At 37.4% G+C, this 17,704-nt stretch overlaps 1 protein-coding gene across 7 annotated transcripts in view; it reads right to left on the minus strand.

Moving 5' to 3' along the window:
- The window catches only part of ppm1aa (protein phosphatase, Mg2+/Mn2+ dependent, 1Aa), a 63,578-nt gene that overhangs the window by 42,604 nt on the left and 3,270 nt on the right, over window positions 1-17,704 (minus strand). For 6 of the 7 annotated variants that reach the window (XM_085256901.1, XM_085256906.1, XM_085256900.1 and 3 more), the window contains exons 4-5: window positions 15,049-15,160; window positions 14,872-14,929 (exon numbers count right to left, since the gene is read on the minus strand). In XM_085256901.1, the coding sequence (XP_085113027.1) occupies window positions 14,872-14,929; window positions 15,049-15,160 (170 nt within the window). Of the gene's footprint in view, window positions 1-3,012; window positions 8,341-14,871; window positions 14,930-15,048; window positions 15,161-17,704 lie in introns of those variants that run through there. The other variant, XM_085256904.1, reaches the window with a different exon arrangement.

Below are 17,704 nucleotides of genomic sequence, written 5' to 3' on the forward strand. Positions count from 1 at the left end.
TGTGGAGGACATTTTTACAAATTCCCAATTTAAAACATTAGATTAAAAAAAGTAAGTTGCATTACATCAGTGTAACTTTGATTAGATGCAGGTATGGTAATACTGTAAAGTCAGCATGGCATGTAGTCTACAAGACTGTGGAGCTCTCCTTCTGCTGCTTTTTTTAATCTAAATAAATAAAATGTGTTTTACTTACCAAAATACACTGTCTGCATCCTTCAAGTTTAGCAAAATTGTTAAACACAAGCGGCCTTCCTCTTCACTGCCTTTGTTGCCGTGCGGCTGCTGCCAACTGCATGTTGGAGGCTGGGCATGTGTATCCTTATGTAAGTGCACAAACTGATACAGAGCATGACGCCAAAGAGAAGAGTCACTTTCACCTATACATAAAGCAAATACGCATCCAAGTCATGGTCATTTTTTTGCTCAAAATCAGCAAAAATGTTGACAAATCAACCAACTAGGCATCTTTTGCAAGGTTCGAGATGTCTCAGTCATTTTGCTAATCCCTTGTAGCTGTGAAACAACTAGTCAGCCACTTGCCAGACGAGTTATTCTGAGACAGGTTTTTTTTCCCCCTCCCCTTCCACACAATGAAATATGAATAGAAGTGGTGGGGATAGTTGGCAGCTGTCAACAAATTCCACAGCTTCCCGCCACCATCGATCAATCAGTCCCATATCTGAAGCACAACTGTGCTAACCCGTTGGCTAGAACTGACATTAATCCTAAACCTTCCAGTCAGCGCGAGGGAATAACAGGATATAAGGTGGTGGGAGCGAATGCTGATACAGGCACTAAAGAGGAAAGGTGCCAATGCTAATGAGTGTATCTGTGGCTCTTTAACGAGCCCGATTTGATGTCCTAATTTACAATGAGCTGTGTCTCAGGGGCGCAGGATAATGAGCAGGACCGGGATTCCCAAGGCAGAGGCTTGTGTAACCCATCTCATGCAGGGGACAGTCACTCCCACAGAGTGTGAGTAAGAGACAGACAGTAGCACAGAGAGCAGGAAGGACATATTCCATGTCTGTAGGAGAGAGGAGGGTGTGAGAGAGGTGGGTGCATGTCATCCCTGCCTGATATGATTGTTTGTACACACCAATCATTGAATCGCTGCGTCCAAGTGAGAAAAGCTTGTGTTCTCTGTGACAAACTGACCTCGGGCAACAAGAGCACTCACAGAAAGAGGAAATGGAGAAGGAAAGCATGGCGGGTGGGGGAGAAGCAGCGGGTTTGGAGAACAGATACCAAATATTGTAGACTGTGATAAAACAATACTCTATTTTCTCACTTTCCTTTCTGTGCTTAAATTACACAAAATTTTGCATTGAAATTTTTATACTGAGCAGCCCTGGGAAAAAAGAAGAAAAAGTCTGATTCTAGTGCACTCTGAAGCAAATTAACAAATGTGGAGCTCAGTGACCTCAGTGCAGAGACCATGCACACACAGTATGCAGTGCGCCCTACCACCCCCACCTCTTACTGCTGCGTCTGCATGGCTGCATTAGTCAAGCTCTGATGGGTTTTTCCGCCATGAGAAGCAGAGCATGACATGCGCTCAACAATGGCAGGCAGATGACGAGCCAGCTCCATTTGAGGATGGCCTCTGTCGCAGCGGCCGCTTTTTTTGATGTGGAGGAATACAAGGGCAGCGTGATTCATTATGGGTGCACAGGTGGCCCGAGATCTAATGAGTCACATTTTGTGCAGTTCAAACGGCTCTCTGAGAGGAATGCACATGCTTAAAAACAAGTGCGTATCAGAGCTCTCGTTGCCACTTTTGCTGCAGAGGTATCAGCTGCTTTTCCTCATGTCGGGAGGACAGATTTCATTCTACAAATTTAAAAGGAGCACCACAATAAGCTTCTGCAACCCTACCAATAACCTGCAGTGTCTATTGCTGATATTTGGATTATACATCTGCTCCTAGTTTCTAGTTAAACCTTTAAACCTCCCAGCATTAAATTCTGCTTAAAAACATTTTAAAAATACAATCACTGAATAAACACGGTTTTTAATCAATCAGATTTCAGAGAACTGTGCATCACAGTTTTAAGTGTTTCTGCTGGCCTCTCTAATCAGTCTTGGTTATTAACACTGCCCCCCTCTGGCTAGTTGGCACTCTGACTAGGACATTGTTTTGCATTGTACTGTACTTTCTAAAGGATCTAATTTATCTATGGCACTGGAAAAGTCTAGAAATTAGAAATCATATTCTGTCTTTCTCATAACAATCATTTAGACAAAATATTAATAGTTCTTCCTTCTATGGATATTATTTGGGAAGCATGTTCTACCTTGTTTAAGCATGCTAGTCAATTCATCACAGGAGCCACAACAATCCAAATTGTGCCTGATCTATTAACTGCTTGCCACTGAGCACCATTTGAACGTTTGACCTTCTAGCACAGCTCCTGACATTATGTTGACATTTAAAGTAATCCCTCCCGCAGTTCTTAATCCCAGTTGTCGTGGACTGGCCTGGCCATTCTCTGAGATCAAGCCCCTCATAGTACATGCTGCTCTCACCACACCCCGGCAGAAAAGGCGTTGAGAAAGGAACAACTTTGACACTGCCAGTCTGCGACATCCTTGTGCTTCGGAGATCACAGCTCAAAGCATGTAGCAATACACAAACTGAGGCATTAAGTTGAATGTACACTGTCATTACACTTTGACAGAGCTAAGGATTAGATTTTCCTAAAATAAATAAATACCAGGCAATATTCAGAGAATCCAGATTAACAACACATACAGCTGTTGTGAAGGCATCTCACATCTGGATGAGGAAAACACTGGGTTTCATGGACACACAGAAAAAAGAAAAAAAAATGATGAACTCATCTGATTTTCTTTTATTAAGCATGTTGTCCCCGATTTTTCCTGTAACCCTTCACTTTCACAGCTGAGACAGCTTTTAATAAAATGTTTGGCGTTACATAATCTAACTGCAGAGAACGTGTCATTCGGACAACAGGCCCCGACAGATAAAAGTGATTAAATGAGAGGTACAAGATGACAACCCATTTATTTAGTAATACATTCTGCAAACTAGAAATTTTATTCAAACTTCAAAGGCTAAAAAATGAAAGAAAGGAGGGAGGGAGATAGGTGGGGGGGGGGGGGGGGGGGGATTTGAGTAGCAGGGAGAAAAAATGCATCTATTCACAAGCAAGGAATGCAATTTGTTCAATCGACAACACAAATAGAACAATTTAGTTCAGGGAGCAAAGCTTTTTTTTCCTTTTCTTTTTTTTTTAAACACATTTCTTTTTTTTCCCGCCATTCCTTTGGAGCTAGAACATAATACAAAATATACAGTTATTGAACTTTGTAAAATCACTCACAGAGGCCTCTGAGAAGCATTTGAATCAACACTGACAATACTTAACTACAGCACTCTAAAGCTATTCTTGAATGTAATCATAAATAGAGCAGACATTAATGTATGTATGCACATTTTGAATGCTTACGAGGTTACCATGTTAAAACACTTGCATTTGTTGAAAGTATGACATCATCTGCAGTGGAAATTAAATAAGCTTTCATGACACAGATTTGATACAGTAACATGGAGAGAAGAAAAACCAAACAAACCCGCAAAGGTTGAAAAGTTCTAACTGGTGACAACCTGGCAAAGTCACTTTGCTGATAGCTTAAGTACCTTAAAATGGACAGATTTCATTTTCTGAGAGTGTAATGTTAGCAGCATTACTTCTCCTCGTAGTGTTTTGTTGGACAAGTACTTTAGGGGGGCAATGTGAGTTTGGGTAAGGCAAATCGGTGAGCTTATTTATGAGCTGAGAAAAAAAAAAAAGAAAAGAGAGAGAGAAAAAAAGGTCGAAGCGAGGCTCAGCACGTCCTGTAAGGGGACGAATAAACCACCACCACTAAGGGTCACACAGTAAACGCCACAACTGAGGTACATAAATATGCACAAGAGGGCGCAAGCTTTTAAAATCTCTTCAGCTTCTGCCAGGTAATCCTCTGTACAAGAATATACAGGATGCATTCCAGGCAACGAAAGTAACTCTGTAAATAGCTCTATAATCTTTTTTTTTTTTAATACAATAACAATTTTCTGAAAAGAAGAAAACAAAAGCTGATTATATAGAGGATCAGTGCATATGACTCGTCATGTATAGTCACACTTATTTTCTCACACACCTCACATGTTTAAAACCCTGAACTCAATACAATTACAGATTTGAGCTAAGTGAGCATCACACAAGTGCACGAGAAGCTGAAATTACACGGGTGAGTGTTTGAGGGCATTGGCTGGGGTTGAGGGGGAGCTTTACAGGACAAGGCCGATAGTGTTCCTACTTACTAAAACAGGTTGTCTTTTCCAGTAGTTTCTTCAATCGTTACTCTTATTTGTTAACATCAGCACAATTCAGGCAAATACTGTACATGAGTATAACCTTATACCAATCAAACAGACCAGTGTTAAAGTAATGGGCTCTAGGGAAAAAAAAACAATAAGGAAAGGCTCTAATTAAAAGTAACTGCTGAACTAAAGACAAAAACACTTACTATTGAGATCACGAGGTATTTAAGGTAATGGAAAAATAAAAAACAATATATGCTTGGAATAATTTTTGTTCAGGTTTTGGGGGAAATAACAGGGGTGCAATGGAAATTTGCAATCACTGAAAACATGCACATGAGGACAAATTATAGACGGGCCACTCTTAGTATCTCACAACATTTCAGCTACAGCTATTCTGAATATTGAAAGGTGCATTTCTACTGTAGGAAGTGGATAACAAGCAAAATTTAAGGAAGGGCCACGACATTAGCTTTAAATTATTCATGTGAAAACACAGGGGCATGAGTTTTGTCAACTGTCTCAACATACAAAGAAAAATGTTTGTTCATCGCTAGGCTTGAAGAGAAAATTACCAAAGTTAGAAATACCTACCAGGATTGCAACAAGCAGTTGGGTGCTGACAGTTGTTAGGTAAGAGACACTTAGTGCACTTAAAAAAAATACAAGCTATGCAGAGCAAAATAAATAGCTTACAGATTAAATATGAGCTGCTCCACACAAAAAATAAAATAAAAAATAAAATAAAAAATCAAATCCACTGAATAAATTGAAGTATTTTCAACTGAGTACAGCAGGTTTACAAGTATTATGGTATCATACTAGCAGAAATACAACTCTTAATTTTAAAACCAAAAAGATGGAAATGAAACATTTTTACTCTGCTGTTTGTCTTTTGTTGCAACTTGATTTTAATAAAGGGAAAGAACATTCAGTGAAACCACATCTTCATGCAAACACACAGATTTCCTACTTGAGTTAGCTGCCACTTCAGCAAATCTTTTGATGGTTGTCATACTTTTGTAGGATTACTGGTTAAAGGTACACTATGGAGTCTCTCAGTAAACGTACATTCAACACGTCTTAGCAAATTCATTTTTGCTTTAAGGCCTATCAAACTTTTTCATAAAATCATATTTTCCTAGGCTTCATTCCCTAAAATCATCATCTGGTTTTGGAGTATTTTAATGGTTCTTTGGCACTCTAAAAGGCCCTTCACATGTGCGACAGCATCACAGCTGCACTCGGATATTGTTGTTTGCACAATTCCCTACGCGACAGGCAAAATGCAGCGAAGGAAAACTTGCCTGTTCCACACGATAAAAACAAAACACAAAAAAAAACCCTGCAGAATTACAGGGTGTGCAGCGATCAGCGAAACACAAATTTCAGGCCATTCACTTGGCCACAAGCATAAACGAATGCAAATTTCTATGTGAAAGGGCCATTATGTCACATTACTATGACACCACTTGTTGATATACAAATTACTGCCCCCTGCAGTCAGCAAAAGTGCATTTCACATCACCTCAAGGACATTTCTTGCACTTTTTTTCCCTCTAAAGTGTGCACTTGCAGTGCGAGGACCTGCTTATAGATTTCTTTTCAACCAATGATCATAAACTCCACAGAGCACCTTTAAAAAGCAACCAACCAAAACTAAGAAAAATAAACTACAGTTAGTCCAATAAGTAAATATTTATAGCTAGTTTTACTTGTGAAGCGGGCTTTGTAAAACCTCGGGGTTCTTTGGCATTATTTGCCACATTAAGCACATTAGAAAGTAGCTTAGGATTATTATCAAAGTTAGTCTTTTTCCCACTCTTAATAATTAGCCAAATCTAAATGTACTGAAATGGTTAGGATTGTCATCATGATAAATCAAGGAGTATAAATTTAGTACATAATTACTTTGTATTTCATATATTTGGAACCATTCAGTATTAATCACAGGAACACCAAATGGATTAAATGGAAAACTTGGTCAAACACAAACATTTAACCAACCACCTGAAGACAAACAAGAAGAAAAAAAAAATACCTAGCTCAAGCAATGATTTATTCCTTAAAAATTTAAGCTGAAAATATATACACACATACATAGGTTTCCAACAATGCAACACACACACACAAAATGCCAGAAAATAAATTTGAAATAAAACTATTTCTCTTCGAGAAATATATCAACTATGTGTGTTAAATACAGATTTATTCAGCGACTATCTTTACAGGGGAGTGGAGCGAGGGTGTTAACCCACAGATCTAACACAATAGCAGCAAACTGTATTGTGCTGTGCCTTGCAGTGTCGTGGTGAGAGTTTTTAACTGGAGAAGAAACTAATGGGAATAAAAAAGGTGCCGCACAACAAGAAAGCTTCATTAGCAGATTTGTTCTTGTTCTGAATGCCCAAAAGAAAGCCTCGTAAGTTTTAGAGCCAGCAGTTTCTTCTATTTTCAAATTGCCAATGCAAAATTTTGTTCAGTGCTTAAACTGTTCACAACAAACAGATCTTAATCAGATGTAAAATGAAGAAGCTCAAATATATTTGCAACACATACAAAAACTGCATCTAATGGGGGGCTTGGCATAGGCTGACTAAAGCTGAAGGTGTAATTTAAAAAGAAAAGAAACAAATATGGCACCCACAGTGGTCACTGGTATTCATCTACATTTACAAATTGATATTTAAATATGACACGATGGGATGTGTAAACCTGAATAACCTCCAAACATTTCAACTGAATTACTAGTTTCATCTCAGGTTCTGATAGATACATTTTAAAATCAAACAGGGTAAGATGTAAACTCTGTTGTCCAATGGTGTTTGGAATTAGAAATAATGAAGCCTGTGTTGAGCTGATATGAAACACTGGCTGGGGAAAAAAGGGGGGGAGGGGGCTGAAAACAAGTAAGGGGAGAGCACTTCTTTTAAACTCCAGCCTAGTTTGACCAAAACACCATGCCAAATTGAAATCTGAGCTGCACATCCAAATCTGCATTTTACCAACACATGTGCACACAAACACCCAAGCACGCTTGCAAGTATCTACAGACAAACACGTTAACATGGGACCCATCAGATACCTCTCAAAATTGAAGAAAAATAAAATTCCACTTCATACTTGATTGAGAAACACCTTGCCATTATTATTTGAGCATGTACAGAAAACTACTTACAAAAGTAAAATATAATTAAAACAAAAACAAAAAAAAAGCACAGGGGAAAATAATTAGGACTCAAATGGTTTGATATAGAGCTTACTGTGCTGTCAACTATACAATTTACCCGTTTCTTAAAAGGAGCATAGACTAATTGGAGGAGGAGGAAAAAAAAGAAGAAAAAAAAGAGAGAAATAAAAGCGCAGAGACATTGTGCCTGGAGGACAAGCGATAATATTCACTGAATAGACATTTGTTAGAATTCCAGAAGAGCAGGAAAAGGCAGATAGTGCATAAAAGGTTCTCTTTTTCCATTTCTTTCATTTTTTAACTTAAAATCAAGCTGCATTAAATACAGGCTGTTTGTACAGGACAATTGCACTTCACAAAAACAGAAATATACAAATACACACAAGGAAATGTGAATCAAATTAATTACAGCAAAAACAAAAAAAAAAAACAGAAAGGGAAAAAAAAGGTGGGGGGAATCTTACTACTGAAGCCGATTATTTAACAAAATGGAAGAAAACTTTGTGGACTCACTTGTTATGGATTACTTTAGAGGAGAATATTTAGGTGGGTGAACATAAAGGGGAGACAAGACAGCGGGGATCCTGAACTCCAGAGTGGACCGGTGCTGCACTGTTCCAGGTTTGTGTGCATGCATCTCCTCTTCCTCCTCCGCCTCCCATGAAATTCCCTTCTTAGAAACCAAAAGCTCAGAGTGACGGAGAGTGACTGCTGAGCTGAGCTGCTGTGGGTCTTGAGAGGATGGTGGTTTGTAAACTCTATGCTGTGTTAGTGGTAGGAGGTTGTGTTACCACATGTCGTCTGTGGATGCAGAGTCCTTGATAAGAGAGGAGAGGACGGAAAAACCCTTCAGACTCTGGCTTTACATCCATCAGAACTCCATAAGACCAAGAGTGCATAGAGATATGTAAAAATTGATGCCAATATAATTACAGTGAAATAAAAGATATGTAAAAAGTATCAAGTACGTAAAATAACAATATAAAATCTTCACAGAAAATTCATTACTGATATGGCTGACAAGTGTCATATGTGATTTTGGTTTATAAGGCCAGCTTGTTGTCCTGTTGTTGTTATGGGTCAAGTTAAACTTCAACTGAGGAAGATTCACTTTACAACATCACAATACTGATGCAAATTATGGAACTTCTAAGAATCCTAATCAAAGTTTAAAACTAATCTAAAATCAAAGCTAGGACTTCATTTATGAATGTCTTCTTCGCTAATGGAAGTAACATCTGCCAAATTTAGTGAGCAACACTGCCATTAAACGAATCTCAATCATGAAAGATGATAAGCTCTAATGTTAGTTTCTACTCTGCTGGTTTTCCCATTTATCACAGGTGATGGCTATAGTGTAGCCTTCCACATTTTATACCACTAGCTCCATTTCTTATTTGCGATACGATTAAAACATTCTTCCACTATGCATTCATACAATATACTTTTGTCCCCCTTGCAGTATGTATGTGAGTGGCGTGGGCTGCAGCATTGCGCAATACACACAAGCCGCTGCGCTGCACCACATAATGAGTGCAACAAGTGTGGAAAGCTCTATGCATCTAAGATAAGAAACAAGGGCAGTCTGCTAAAACATCTACTGAAAGTACATAAGATACGAACGAAACACAGCACACTGACTGTGAGGATCAAAGTGTTTTGTAATGTAAAATGGGTTCGACATCCCTTAACTAAAGTGGGCCAGACCAGTGAAACTCCTCTTTCTATCAGTATAACAACATGTAACGCATTTAATCCCTGAGAAGTCTTAATATGAGGAAAAGAAGCAACAGTAAGCTTCAGTTTTGCTACATAACAAATGTGTAAAATTACAGAAAAATGTATGCTAGCTCAGTGCCTAGACAGGAGATATTTCTACAGTAGGTAGTGAAAAGCAAATACTTTTCTGTCATTTAATTGTTTATCTATTACTTTGACAGAAAAGGCTTTAAAACTTATGAAAATACACTTGAGTTTAAAATCGATGCACTCCTTCACACTTTTCAAAAAAATCTCATTCAGTGGGTCAGATTAGAGACCATCTGGGCCCTATGTTTTGACACCCCTACTCTAGTGCCTAGTGTACTCTAGTGTGCCTGTGTTTTGATTGCCCAATTGTATGGTTCAAATGTTTTCACTAAAATTAGTTAGAGCAACGGTCCCCAACCTTTTTTGCGCCACGGACCGGTTTATGTCCGACAATATTTTCACGGACCGGCCTTTAAGGTGTCGCGGAAAAATATAACAAAATAAAACTGGTACCGGTACCGAAAAAAAAGAAGATTTATTCATAACACACGTGAAAAGACCCAGGAAAACTTAGTTAAAAGATAAAAACGATAACAAAGTAACGCTGAAAACCGATAAAAACCCTGAAAACCATACATTTCACACCTGAGCCTCAACTCTCGCAGCCCGGAACCAAACGACTCACGGACCGGTGAGTTGGGGACCGCCGAGTTAGAGTACAGGTAAAGTACTTGGTCACAATACCGATAAGAGTACCATTAAAATATTTATCCATTCACATTTCTGATATTGCAATATTTTAAGTAATCTACTACGAAAAACTAGAGTACTGCATTGCAGTTATGAAGCAGTCTGCCACTTCATAGATGAGTTTTTGTTGTTCCTAAACGCTCTCACTTTTTAATAATACGACTAATAGTTGATCGTGAATTATATAACTAGGAAGAAGTTTCACAAACTGACTTGTTGTAACGATGTCATCCTATTACAGTACTACATTTGAATATAATGACCTCTTCAGAACGATCCATTAGGTTTTGCAAGGTCAAAGGGACCTTGAACTTTGAAAAAATCTAAATGTTTTTCTTTCACTTCAAGAGAAATCTGACCAAGTTCCTACAGGGGGGAAAAATATGTACAATACACACACTTTTGTTTATAACATGTAGAGATTTGATTTTTCTTTAAACTTTTATTTTTAAATGTTTAAACTTAAGAGTTAATTATTAGATTTTACACATTTCTTTATTGATATGATGCACTAAGAATATATTGTGACTACTGTATTAAATAAGTCTGTTATGCCGTTATATTTTTGTCAATATTACTAATGGCGGCTTTCTGATATGGTTTTATCTTAGCAAAACCACACAAAATTGGGTAATTATGTGAGCCATACAGAAATTTTTCTGAAAATGAGAAAAATGCCTCGAGGATGCCAAAAGCAGTACAAGATGTCTCAAATTAGATTTCCCCTGCTATTTAAAATGCCATTATTATTATTATTACAGTTAGTGTTTACAAAAATTACCCACATGATCTAGCTCTGACATATAGCTCGTCTGCCATCATCCTCCCTGCTGTGCACCACAATATAGTAATAATAAAAAATAAATGAATAAATAAAACAAGTGCAGATTTGGATTCAAAGAAACTAACAGCAGTAGTTAAATGCGATAATTTCGTATCCGGATACAGTCATTAGCATTACAATAGAACATAGCTACCAGCTGACAGCTAAAAGTCCACATCAGCCTCCGATGACAATTTTGTAAAAAAAAATAAAAAAATAATAAAAAAAAAAAGAACATACTTCATCCACCTCCTTTGTGCCTTCCATGTTTTGCAAAGTACACTGCAAAACATACAAGAAAAAAGTTTCCACTAAAAGTTGGAAACACCAAACTTGTTTCATAACTTGAAGCACTGTTGAATACAACCAGGCTATGAAGGTACTTGAGGAAGAGATGCTAACAGCTCATAATTTGTGACCGAAAAGTAAACAAATGACTCAACCGTGCATCACTGGAGCACCCTCTAATTTGCACTCTATATGACGGGAAGAGCAAAATGATGGATGGAATTCACTGATTAGGGTTTCTCAATGGAAAAGCAGGGCTTTAAGAAGCTGACTAAAAAGCTCAACCAATTCAACTCAAGTCAATTATATGGCAATATTATTCAGCCTCCTAAAGGGTTTCAAGGTTAAGTTACTTTAGTTATTGTGCAAGTGTTAAGCAGTTTTGTTATTGCTTTTACTAACGATATCCATGGCAACTCATTTGCTAGTCATTTAAAACAAGAGAAAAATATTTGACTCATCAACTAGTCCACTTTAAATGGACAAAGGTAAACATTGCCCAAACAATTATTTCTCATGTATGTTAGGAACTACATGAAACTTTAATTCATAGTCCTATAAAACCACATTTCAAATGTGTCTTACATGTGTTGCACTTTGGAAACATCGACAGATAACATTTTTGAACTCGCAATTTCCAGTGTACACTAATAAAATAATAAAAATACACTATCTGAATTTGATGTGTATTTATGTAGTCATGCAAATCCTTGATGTTGCATAAAATTTTCATAAAAACCACCACATAGGGTGCGTCCTATGAGATATTTTTTATATATCTCCATTGTTGCACCATGATCCTGGATCCTGCTGCAACAATAAAAACACTCTTCTGTATTTTTTTTTTCCTATATTGTCAAGGATATTATTACAAACTTCCTTACCATCCTTACTCTCTAACATGACTACTAGCAGGTTCAATTAAAAGGCCCTAATGGAACACTCAACTCCTCAAACTTTGTTATATTTTATTTTGCTATAGTTTATAATATTAGAATGTTCAATTGCAGATCTTAGTCTTCATAAAGGTTGACATCAAACAGTGAAAATTTTCAGTCAAATCATAGTTAGCCTGTATATGAAAAATTAAGAGACGGGATTTTTTTTTTTGAGAGCTTCAAACTGATGGCTGTTGAACAAAAAAATAAATGTTTTTAAAAAAACACTGAATATTAGCAGTTTGGATCACGACCACAAGGATGACTTAAACAAAGAACATAAGCTACATGAGCTATAATAAAAAATCTCTCTAGATAAGAAATTTATCTTAAAAAAAAAAAAAAAAAAAAAGTCAGTGTGAATATCAGAAACAAATTCAATACATGAAAGCATAAAAAGAAAAAAATAAATCAGGAGGCTGTTTGCATGCAGTTAACTGATTGTCATCTTCAAGAAACTAGTTTGAGATTATTTGAGCTTTTTCACATGATACGTTATCTTGCTGGCTACACTACCGTCATTAAAGCGGTAGACATCAGTAAAAATGCTAAACTGGCTGTGGTGTTTAAACAATGCTCGGGTTCATCTTAAGGCACCCAAAAGGTGCCAAATAAATATCCCCAAACCATTATGTCAACAGCAGCAGCCTGAATCGTTGATACAAAGCAGGAGAGATCCCTGCTTTCGTGTTTTTTTAAAATTGCTGAATTCTCACCTACCATCTGATTATTGCAACATTGTTGCAGGAGAATCATCAGACCAGACAACGTTTTTGTCCAGTTTTGGTGAGCCTGTGTGAGTTAAAGCTTCAGTTACCCATTCTTAGCTGACTTGAGTGGCACATGGTGTGGTCTTTAGGTCTTCAACAGCAGTATGCGGTCATACTGCTGTTGAAAACCTGCGCCATGGTTTGAGGTGCCACCTTTGTCCTAAGTGGGGGTTTTTTTGAGTTGCTGTTACCTTCTTATCAGTTCATTCTCCTCTGATTTCTGGCATCGACAATGCATTTTCACCGAGAGAAACTGGTGCGCATATTTTCTCTCTGACCATTCTCTGTAAACTTTGAAGATGATTGTGTGGGAAGATGACAGTAGATCTGCAATTTCATAAATGCTCAGTTGCAGCCATGCGACTGATTAGACATTTACATTAACAGGTGTACCTAATAAAGTGGCTGACAGTGCATATTTTCCTTTAAGACATAATAAATTACCTTCCACGTAAGCCTATATGACTTTATTATATTTAGAAGTGTGAAATAATGTGTTATAGTTACTGCTGAAGTTTAGTATCACTGTATTTTTTCCCATCAGATTTGGCAGTGTCACAGTATGAACCTGGCACAGGTTTCCAAAGAGTCACTTAGTCCATAGGTTCATCATGTCTCTATTTTCTCACTGTTCTGTAGTGACAGAGGTTTATTCAGGTGCTAGCAGACCATTTTGCTACCAGCCAGCTAACCCTACCCAGCATGCCATTTGGCAGTGTAATTATGTAAATGTATAATCATTGTGTTATAAAATGATGGGGCAGTTAACCTGGTCCACTCTCAATCCATTCTATGCAGCACTCTTTATGACCAATCATATTAAATTTTGCATACATGAAAAAAGACAAGATATTAAAATGGGTATAATTACAATTTTACAATCTATCAAACAAATCTAACAACACACAGCAACATTAGAGTTGCTTAACACAAGGAGTGACGGTCTTTGGAAGGCCAGGACAGACCTCAGATTTTATCTTCATCAACTTTGTCCCCCTTGGAACATTACTGGCGGTATCCCTTGTTTCTCTTCTCTGAAATGACTGGTTTCTGTCATATTTCAGGCCTATTTCTAAAATGATGTGGAACCTGTTCTAATGATTGTTAAACCACATCTTTATCGATAAATATTGAGGTGCGAAAACTCGTAATTGAGGGTACCCGGGGGGTGGGGGGTAATTTTGTAAATAATCTAAGTTAACTTCACATCTTCCTCCCTGAGTTTTGAATACATCTGTATACAACTGCAATGATAACAAGTTGTGAAGATCTTAAAGTGCAAATAGCACCAAAGGTGATCTATTCCCTTAAAAAAAAGCTTGAACGAACAAAGTGTAGAATGTCACTTTAAGTTGACTGTAACAGTTTCTAAGAAGCCTAGTGCCCTCTGAACACAGAAATCTTTGTGTAAACTGGTTGGAAAAACAAATCTCAATTTAATCAATTAGCAAAAGTGAGTCAAAAGGTTTGAGGGTTGGGTTTTTTTGAAGAAATTACCAGTGAAAGTAAATTAAGTAATTAAAAAACCTTCCTTACACAAACATGAAATACAGGAACCAGAGGACAAGTTTTACTGTCAAGGACAAGATGATGTGCACTAATACGTGTAGCTGACTCAATGAGCCTATTTGATAAAAGGCACAATATCTGAGTGGACAGGGGCAAAAGCTGTCCTGTTTGTATGAAAAGGACTTATGAGGAATGTTCATTTTGAATCAGTTTGAAGAGGACCATTTTTATGCCACACTTATTAGTGACTTCTTTTTTAGTTCAGTTGCATTAATTGGTGAAATTAGCTCATGGTTTTAGTTAAGATAAACATTGATGACAATTGTCTGAACTGCTTGAGTCAATCCATATTTTTTTCTCCCCTGACTGCATTTTGAAAAAGATCTCTTGGCAATATCATTGTTTTACCTTTCTGAATATTTATAGCATGCATGGGATTAGTACAAGTGTGCTTAAAGAAAACAAAAGCATGCATACTTCAAAGAAAGCACATCTGCAGGAAGTTAAAGCAAAATACTTACTGTGTCATCACTTCGATACGGGATAAGTTTGTTGTACACTGCTTCAATAACACTTCGTCTGAGGGGGAAGGCAAAAAAAAATCAATGCTAGTTTTCATTCAAAATGAAAAAATATATACATATGACACCCAGTGTCACAATAGCATAGTTTCCATTCTAACCACAAATATCACTTACTTGCTCGCCAGCTCCCCACCAGGAGGAAGGTTAGGGATGCTCTCAGATGCTAACGTCCGCATCACATGGACCAAATCCGGGACACCTTCATCCCCATGCTTTTTGATTATCTCTGTTGGAAAACACAATTTGATTAGATTACAGCTCTGTTTAAACAACACCAGAATACTTCTAAAAATACACAATTGATATGAGCAATTAAAATATTATATATCCATGTGTACAAGGAGGATAACAAACTAACAAGATTAATATTGTCCAATTTAGACCAAATCACAGCTGTTTAAGTGTGAATATATGTAAAATAAAAGCTTTGTCATAGTAATACTTCTTCCCTGATGTAACACAGAGGCCACAAAACGGTCATCCCAACTAAATAAAATATTGCTAACTTTGATGCTTATTTTTAATAGTAAGCGTAGAAAAAAATTTAATAAGCCTACTTTCATCTATTACATTCAGCCTAAGCTTTGCACAAAATATAAATATAATATAATATAAATTATGTTTGTCTCTGCCTTCTGCTGTTAATGACATTACTAGGGTATCAACCACAAAAGACAATCATCTTTTATTATTACTGGCCCTGGACTTTATGAGCATCTTATAGGAATTCACAGTCAATTTTGTTTAAGGAGCAAATGTAACAGCTATGTAAGTAACTCTTCAGAAATACAAAGTTACGTCATGTTAAGATATACAGTGGGGCAAAAAAGTATTTAGTCAGCCACCGATTGTGCAAGTTCCCCCACCTAAAATGATGACAGAGGTCAGTAATTTGCACCAGAGGTACACTTCAACTGTGAGAGACAGAATGTGAAAAAAAAAAAATCCATGAATCCACATGGTAGGATTTGTAAAGAATTTATTCGTAAATCAGGGTGGAAAATAAGTATTTGGTCAATAACAAAAATACAACTCAATACTTTGTAACATAACCTTTGTTGGCAATAACAGAGGTCAAACGTTTACTATAGGTCTTTACCAGGTTTGCACACACAGTAGCTGGTATTTTGGCCCATTCCTCCATGCAGATCTTCTCGAGAGCAGTGATGTTTTGGGGCTGTCGCCGAGCAACACGGACTTTCAACTCCCGCCACAGATTTTCTATGGGGTTGAGGTCTGGAGACTGGCTAGGCCACTCCAGGACTTTCAAATGCTTCTTACGGAGCCACTCCTTTGTTGCCCGGGCGGTGTGTTTTGGATCATTGTCATGTTGGAAGACCCAGCCTCGTTTCAGCTTCAAAGTTCTCACTGATGGAAGGAGGTTTTGGCTCAAAATCTCACGATACATGGCCCCATTCATTCTGTCCTTAACACGGATCAGTCGTCCTGTCCCTTGGCAGAAAAACAGCCCCATAGCATGATGTTTCCACCCCCATGCTTCACAGTAGGTATGGTGTTCTTGGGATGCAACTCAGTATTCTTCTTCCTCCACCTTCAAACAGGTGCCATTCATACAGGTAACGAGTGGGGGACAGAAAAGCTTCTTACAGAAGACGTTACAGGTCTGTGAGAGCCAGAGATTTTCCTTGTTTGAGGTGACCAAATACTTATTTTCCACCCTAATTTACGAATAAATTCTTTACAAATCCTACCATGTGAATTCATGGATTTTTTTTCACATTCTTTTTTGCCCCACTGTATTAATTAGAAATATAACAACTGGCAACCAGACAAGTTCATTCTACCATCTAAAACTGAAAGGCTATCATTAAAATTTGGTAACATGGGCAGTAACGATATTTACTTTGGAGTTTGTTTTGCTTTAAGCGCATCTAAAATTTCTCTACATGCAGCTGCTAAGCCACAAGACAACACAGAAAAGCAGGGGAGGCAACAAAGACAGATAAAACAGGAGGTGAAACAAAAAAGATAAAGACATCTATCCTTTTTTGTTCCTCTTTAGCTGAGTGGTTAGTCAGGTTGAGAAGAACTAAGCCCTGTGTAAATAATGTATAAAGCTGTTGTAACTATGCTAGCGAGTACAAAACTTTACCGGGATTTCTTATATGACCCAAAGCAGCTTCTTTTCACAGAACCTTTAGGCAGTAGCCCGGAAAGTGAAGAAGAAATAAGTACAAGGCATTTTCCTAAAATCCAGGTTTTATTATTATTATTATTATTATTATTATTATAATACCCGTTCCTGCGCGATGAATGGGACGCAACAACAGGTATAACCTCAACCAGCAATTGCTACTTTTCTTTTTTTTTTTAATTCTACAAAATAGTAATGAAGCATTAACTGATGCTCAAACAGAACAACATAAGCCCAGGCAGGAATCATGCCAACAGGTGCTACACCAATGGTGATGGTGTAGCTGGCAGCACTTGCCTGTTTTTTACCTTTACTTGCCACTGGGATACTACATTGGTGGACTGGGACCAAATTTGAATCTCGACTGCAATTTCACCGACAGTGACAACAAAATAACTGGATAAACTGACTATTCTTTTGCATTTGTTTTCACTGCAAAACTCATCTTTTTTTATTGTCTTTGTTATAAATCAGACGCTCCTATTTAATTTGTGGCTGTGCATTTTTAACCCCTGTCTAAAAGCTCAAGGTTATTACTGAGTTTATAGTCAAGGCAACACAATGAGAGCCCTCAGTCAACAATCTATTTCAAAGTTAGTAAAAGTCCCAAGGTTT

This window comes from Mchenga conophoros, linkage group LG19 (genome assembly GCF_057382185.1).
Source record: "Mchenga conophoros isolate Kocher_MC1m ecotype Shallow Benthic linkage group LG19, M_conophoros_male_GT1.1, whole genome shotgun sequence".
Taxonomy (NCBI): Eukaryota; Metazoa; Chordata; class Actinopteri; order Cichliformes; family Cichlidae; genus Mchenga; species Mchenga conophoros.